This window comes from Borostomias antarcticus, assembly GCF_949987555.1.
Source record: "Borostomias antarcticus genome assembly, chromosome: 25".
NCBI lineage: Eukaryota > Metazoa > Chordata > Actinopteri > Stomiiformes > Stomiidae > Borostomias > Borostomias antarcticus.
In genome coordinates, this window is record NC_140258.1 from 9,270,393 (window position 1) to 9,277,955 (window position 7,563).

Sequence of the window (7,563 nt, forward strand, 5' to 3'; positions counted from 1 at the left end):
ATATGTAATATCACATCAGAACAGACATTTAGATGTGTAATATCACATCAGAACAGACAATTCAGGTACACACTATTTAGGTATGTAGAAGAAGGTCCTCGATTCGATTCCCGCTAGAGACGCTGTCAGCATTGGGGGGCGAGTTCTCCCCAGGGTTGTCGGTACCCAGGTGGGATATCTCTAGGGTCTTTCTATGCAGAGTTTGCATGTTCTCCCCGTGTTCGCAAGGGTTTCCCCCGTAAAGAACCCAATACAACAAACATGCAGAAGAACAGCTCGCTAACGCTGTGACAGGTGTGTTGCCCTTTGCACGTGTGTGTTGGTGTATGACAAATAAACACTATTTCTAAAGTATGTAAATAAAATGGTGCACATACTCACAGTATCCGGTAGTGCCCTTCAAAGTAATTGAAGTGTAAAACCCGAGACAGTACAGTACTTTGAAAGCATGGTATCGTTAATGTTAATACAGTAGGTGAGTGTGTCCTTTGTGTCCAGTCCTTGAGCCTTCAGAATGAGCTGATGGTACAATGACAGGTGCGTGTGTGTGTGTGTGTGTGTGTGTGTGTGTGTGTGTGTGTGTGTGTGTGTGTGTGTGTGTGTGTGTGTGTGTGTGTGTGTAGGGACAAGACAAGGACGAGTTCCGTTTCCAGTCTCTTCAGTCTGGAACTGGGCCAGAACACAGACGCATGATCCAATTAGAGTCAAGTAGTGAACCGACATCTTCACGGCAATAGATTGAGTAAAAAGAGAGAGAGAGAGAGAGAGAGAGAGAGAGAGAGAGAGAGAGAGAGAGAGAGAGAGAGAGACAGAGAGAGAGAGAGAGAGAGACGTCCTGGCCGTCTGTCCTGGCCGACCTCCTGCTATCCCCGCATCTGACGGCATCACACACAGAAATAAGAGTACACACACGCGCACTGACACACACCTACGCACCATCCCTTCCTCTTCCACACACACACACACACACACACACACACACACACACACACACACACACACACACACACACACACACAAACAGAGAGAGACCAGTCGAATGGCATTCTCATTAGAGCTAAAAGCATTGGCCGCTGCAGAGGGCCACTTACCTTGACACGATACCCAATACATGGAGCGGAGAGTGTTTTATAAGTCTGCCCGTGTGTAACTGATGACTTCTATGAGGACTTCCATTATGCTAATGCTTTGAGAGAGAGAGAGAGAGAGAGAGAGAGAGAGAGAGAGAGAGAGAGAGAGAGAGAGAGGGAGAGAGAGAGAGAGAGAGAGAGAGAGAGAGAGAGAGAGGCTGAATGTGAATGAAGGAGACTTTCTGATGAACCAGGTGGCTAAGCAGGAGGAGCAGATCGAGGAGGTGGGGGTGAAGGAAGGAGGAGTAGAGGAGGAGGTGGGGGTGGAGGAAGGAGGAGTAGAGGAGGAGGTGGGGGTGGAGGAAGTAGGAGTAGAGGAGGTGGGGGTGGAGGAAGGAGGAATAGAGGAGGAGGGGGGGAGTAAGGAGGAGTAGAGGAGGTGGGGGTGGAGGAAGGAGGAGTAGAGGAGGAGGTGGGGGTGGAGGAAGGAGGAGTAGAGGAGGAGGTGAGAGTGAAGGAAGGAGGAGTAGAAGAGGAGGTGGGGGTGGAGGAAGGAGGAGTAGATGAGGAGGTGGGGGTGGAGGAAGGAGGAGTAGAGGAGGAGGTGGGGGTGGAGGAAGGAGGAGTAGAGGAGGAGGGGGGAGGAAGGAGGAAGGAGGAGTAGAGGAGGAGGTGAGGGTGAAGGAAGGAGGAGTAGAGGAGGAGGTGGGGGTGAAGGAAGGAGGAAGGAGGAGTAGAGGAGGAGGTGAGGGTGAAGGAAGGAGGAGTAGAGGAGGAGGGGGGGAGGAAGGAGGAGTAGAGGAGGAGGTGGGGGTGGAGGAAGGAGGAGTAGAGGAGGAGGTGAGAGTGAAGGAAGGAGGAGTAGAAGAGGAGGTGAGGGTGAAGGAAGGAGGAGTAGAGGAGGAGGGGGGGAGGAAGGAGGAGTAGAGGAGGAGGTGAGAGTGAAGGAAGGAGGAGGTGGAGGAAGGAGGAGTAGAGGAGGAGGTGGGGGTGGAGGAAGGAGGAAGGAGGAGTAGAGGAGGAGGTGGGGGTGGAGGAATGAGGAAGGAGGAGTAGAGGAGGAGGTGGGGGTGGAGGAAGGAGGAAGGAGGAGTAGAGGAGGAGGGGGGGAGGAAGGAGGAGTAGAGGAGGAGGTGGGGGTGAAGGAAGGAGGAAGGAGGAGTAGTAGAGGAGGTGGGGGTGGAGGAAGGAGGAGTAGAGGAGGAGGTGGGGGTGAAGGAAGGAGGAAGGAGGAGTAGAGGAGGAGGTGGGGGTGGAGGAAGGAGGAAGGAGGAGTAGAGGAGGAGGTGGGGGTGGAGGAATGAGGAAGGAGGAGTAGAGGAGGAGGTGGGGGTGGAGGAATGAGGAAGGAGTAGAGGAGGAGGTGGGGGTGGAGGAAGGAGGAGTAGAGGAGGAGGTGGGGGTGAAGGAAGGAGGAAGGAGGAGTAGAGGAGGAGGTGGGGGTGGAGGAAGGAGGAGTAGAGGAGGAGGTGGGGGTGGAGGAAGGAGGAAGGAGGAGTAGAGGAGGAGGTGGGGGTGGAGGAAGGAGGAAGGAGGAGTAGAGGAGGAGGTGAGGGTGGAGGAAGGAGGAAGGAGGAGTAGAGGAGGAGGTGGGCTTGGGGGAAGGAGGAGTAGAGGAGGAGGTGGGCTTGGGGGAAGGAGGCTGAGGGTAGCCGGAGGCCGTCTCTTAAAAGCTTTGCCTCTGTGGTGTGTGACAGCAGCCAATATTCAATAATATCCTGAATGCCTCACAGATGTGTGTAGATAGGCTGGCAGGATCACATTTAAATGCTGCAGTCAGGGAGCGATGACACTATTCAAATACACAGCACCAAATGTCAGGGCCACAAAGGTCCCATCTAGAACTCAAGTTTTATAAGGAAAATATGAGAAGGGATTTTTAGATGTGGTCGGTTGGTTGGTCCACAAAAAATGTCCACAGAAATTAGGTCTGGCTGCCCATGCGCACTTCACATGCGCGTATATGTTCACAGCTACAGTATTACAAATTCACGCTTGTTACAGTGTATTTTCTGTATGCATTCATATACCACCCTCACACACATAATGGCACACAAGAGCAGGCTTGCATATATAACACACACACACCTGTGTGTTCGGCAGCCCTGACCCTGGGTTCGTCCATCTCCAGGATGACAGCCAGGCCGGTGGAGGTGGTCGGCAGGCGGGAGGCGCTGAGGTCCAGACGGGTCAGGCTGTCCATGTCGCGGCCCAGGTGGCGCTGTAGGACCAGCTCAGAGCGCTGGGCGGAGCTGGGGGGAGGCAGGACCACGTGCACAGTGCTCTGCTCCGGGAGGTCACAACCCTAGGAGGGAGGGAGGGAGGGAGGGAGAGAATGGATAAATGTACAGTGGTCCGTCAGTAGTCAAACCACTTTACATTGTCACAGTCTTAGAATGTCGTTTGCATCATCTGAAATGTCCATCACAGTAAGGTACAGTAGTGAATTTCATTAGCCACAAATGCTGATGGTAATTAATGCTGAATGTTTCGCGCTACTACCATCTACTCCATCCAAAAACATTTTTAGCACTAGTCACTACCTGATAATGATTAAGCACTACATTTAAATTGAAGACTTTGGGTGCGTTAAGACTTTGGGTGCGTTAAGTAGCTGAGTGTTCAGTGAGCGAATGCTTACTCTGAGCGCTGAACGTTTTTTTTTGTTCCACTTAAAGGTCTGCTCTAACAGCGTTGAGTTGCTAGGAGACGAGAACTTTAATTAAACACCACCTGTTGTCTTTCTGCCACTAGCTATAGCAAGAATATAATGTTATTTATTTACCTTCACTTATACGTCAAAGTTCTTCTTCGGTTACAAAAACGGATGCATTTATTTTGCCATCCGACAGGCGTACCAGCATCCTTTCAGCATCCATCTTTTTTTCTGTTCAGTGATGATGATTATGATGTGATTTGGCTCAAACAGATCATAGTTCTAAACTGCTCACTTGTGCCCTGAGCAGTTCAGTTAGAGTGTAATTCAGCAACCCGTTAAGTGAATTCTGATCACTGACTGAGCGCTCAGCTACTTAACGCACCCTTTAATCTCGCCCTTTAAGTCCAAGTAAACAAACAGTTAGTGGCCTGAAAAAGCTTTGAAGTTGGATATTTGAAGGTTTATCTTGCAGCTCAAAGAGTGAGGCTTTGAATTTAATATTGAAAGGACAAATCAAAATGGGTTTTCCCATCTGTTAAATTCTCAATAAAGTGGAATAAAAAGTGCCAGATGTCGAGGCGACAAATAAGGAATAGTCGGCTTCAAAACGACAGCATTTCACTGAAGTAGAGCCAGAGCGACATACGTGCTAAAACACAATGACACAAATGAAAGGGTGGATAGGGTGAGAAGAACACAAACAACAACAACAACAACAACAACCACGGCACTGATTGGTGGCAGGTGTCACCAGACATCCGGAATCATTCAACAGCTAGAACTTTATTTTGAGCGGCCTCCCTCACTTAGCTCATGCCACATAGCTGCCACCGACTTACCTTTGACCCTTTCACAGTTCTGGAGAGAAAGGGTTTGATGAAAACATCAGACCTGGGCCAAAATACTGTCTGATGCGGTTGCTTGAGGGCCTGGAGTCAGGTGGGTGGGATTTGCATTTTTGGGAATAGCGGCCCATTGGTTCCATTGTACCAGACAAGAGCAAACAGGCACAGATAGCCTAAGCAGGCTAAATTTAAATTATTTCAAAATTGAAAAAAAAAAAGTACTTCGACCCAGGTCTGGAAGATATACGTTTATCACTAATAACTACCCAATCCTAGGTAAAGAGCTTTGCAGTAATCTGCACCTCTTACAATTGAGTCACCTTGACTCTGCATAGAAAGAGAATTGAACAACACAGCTTCACCAAGGATAAAAGAAAGCATCTTCATGCGTATTATTAAATAAATTCCAAAACTTGCTAATTTCCTAATGTAACATCATAGCCTATCAAATCTAAGAACCTCATAGGAGGTTGGCACAGTGGCATTTGTGAAAAGTTGTATTTGTTTGCTGGAGTTAACTCTTGAGAATGGTGGGGAATTTGTAATGCAAATTTACCTCGTGCAAACAGGTCTTCCCCATTACAGAGTGGGCTTATCAGAAAGAGAGAGCAGAAACCAGGATGGAGTAGGCGGAGTGAGGAAGGGGGGTGAGAGAGAGCTGGAGAAAGCGAGAGAAAGAAAGAAGGATAGAGAAAGAAAAATGAAAAAGTCGAGAAGAGAGGGAAAGTAGCAAGAGAGCTAGAGTAGAGAGAGAGAGGAGTGAGAGAGAGAGATAGAGATACTGTACATAGCCAAAGATACAGAGAGAGAGTAGAGAGAGAAAGAGGCTCTCATCTGAGCACTAATCCATGTAGAGAGATCATTTCATCCTGAGAGGGCCCAGCGCAGCTGAAAATGATTGGCAAATATAAAAACAAACATTCATTTAATTTGGTTGAGCAGATTTGTTTTTTTAATGATATGGCTCTAATGAAGAACTTGGGGCTGGGGCAGAGAGCTTGACCAAGCGAGACCAAACCCTGCTGAGTCTACAGGATATGATTGATCTGAAGCTAGAAGACAAACTGCATTAGCTACAGAGAGAGAGAGAGAGAGAGAGAGAGAGAGAGAGGGGATAGAATATAATAATATATATATACACACAGACAGACAGACAGACAGACAGACAGACAGACAGAAAATACAATAATCAGTTGATTACAGAGACTGAATGAGGATGCATGGAAATCAGTGAAGGTGGTAACTATAGCAGTGTCCATGGAGAGATACGCTAGTTCAGAGAGGGAGAGGGAGAGGGAGAGGGAGAGGGAGAGGGAGAGAGAGAGAGAGAGAGAGAGAGAGAGAGAGAGAGAGAGAGGAGAGAGAGAGAGAGAGAGAGAGAGAGACAGAGAGAGAGAGCACTCTGAGCCAGCCCCACAGCCGTCAGTGTGCTAGACACTGGTTGGATTTTAAATGTGCGTTTGAGATGCAGACTACCGATTCTGTGGATAGGTAACGCCCTCACTGACTCTTTTATGTCCCTTGCCACTCACACTTCTTGACTTAGCAACATTTAGCACCAACACCTGTAGTTGACAAGCGCTGTTATCAGATGACTTCAAGCTACACAGACACCGGTGAACTCCCTTACACACACGGACACACCATGCATGTGTGTATTACACACACACACACACATACAGTACACACACCACAAACACATATCCCAGCAGCCTAAGCACCTCGTCTGGTGAGATTAATTAAAAGCTGTGAGGCACTAACTCTCTTGAACACGATACGATCCGCAAAAGAAAACAAAGCCCTCCCTTCTGCTAACTGCAGAAGACAACAAACAACAGCAGAGCAGTTCAACTCCAGCAACATAAGTACCGTGCTTTCCCACAGGTATTTAGAGCTGATCTCCTATCAGAGACTTGTTTCCTGGCCAGACACTAATTAGACGGTATCAGAGGTCCCAGGTGCATGATTGTATCCATGCTGCATGCGTATGTCCTTTCCCTTCTCTCGTCTGCTCTATGGACCCCCCCCCCCCCCCCCCCCCCGATAAAAAAGTCAGTATTCTCAGGACAGGGGACGACCTGAATTAATGACCGGAATATTTAAAAGACCGCCCATGCCAGAATTTCAATGGCGTACCGGGGATGCAATCAATTGCCCCCTACCTCCAGGAGGGATGAACGCGTGTGTAGACTGTAAAGACGGGGAGAGGGCATTTGGGGGCCAGCAAGATCTAACTCAGTGTTGTCACGCTTAGGTGCGTGCAGGCGGCAGAAAGGTAGGACCCAAAAAGCAAACGGGAGGGGGGCAGGCTCGGTGAAGCCAAATCCAAAAGGTACATGACGAATAGCTGTGGCACACACAACAGGACACAAACAAGGATCTGACCAAGGACAAAGGAAACAGGGCTGGTACAGTATATAAAGTAAAGTATATAAAATAATAGGGGGCCCAGACTTCTCCACACTGCCACCCCCACTGCAACATAGCCTCTCACCATCCTAGAGAAAGGCAAACCGCCTGTTCAAGAGACAGAACCCCCGGAAAGCGGCCGGACCGGACTTTGTCTCCCCCTCCATGCTGCAGTACTGTGCTGATCAGCTGTCCCCGGTGTACACTGACATCTTCAACAACTAGAGACATGCCATGTACGAACCTGCTTCAAGAACTCCACCGTTATCCCCGTCCCCAAGAAAGCAAAGATCGCTGGCCTCAACGACTACAGCCCCATCGCCCTGACCTCTGTAGCAATGAAGATTTTTGAGCGCCCTGTTCTGCAGCATCTCAAATCCATCACAGACCCTCTCCTGGACCCCCTGCAGATCGCCTACAGAGCCAGCAGGTCAGTGGACGACACAGTTAACATGGCCCAACACAACATTCTCCAGCACTTGGAGTCTGCAGCCACCTACGGCAGGATCCTGTGATGGACTTCAGCTCTTATAATAGGCCTAAGTCTGTTTCCTTAGACACAGTGAGAATCTGTTGAGCA

At 49.1% G+C, this 7,563-nt stretch overlaps 1 protein-coding gene across 1 annotated transcript in view; it reads right to left on the reverse strand.

The window, feature by feature from the left end:
• The window catches only part of prkn (parkin RBR E3 ubiquitin protein ligase), a 51,741-nt gene that overhangs the window by 30,852 nt on the left and 13,326 nt on the right, over positions 1–7,563 (reverse strand). The window contains exon 3 of the mRNA XM_084458930.1: positions 3,159–3,375. Within this exon, the coding sequence (XP_084315056.1) occupies positions 3,159–3,375 (217 nt within the window). The remainder of the gene's footprint in view (positions 1–3,158; positions 3,376–7,563) is intronic.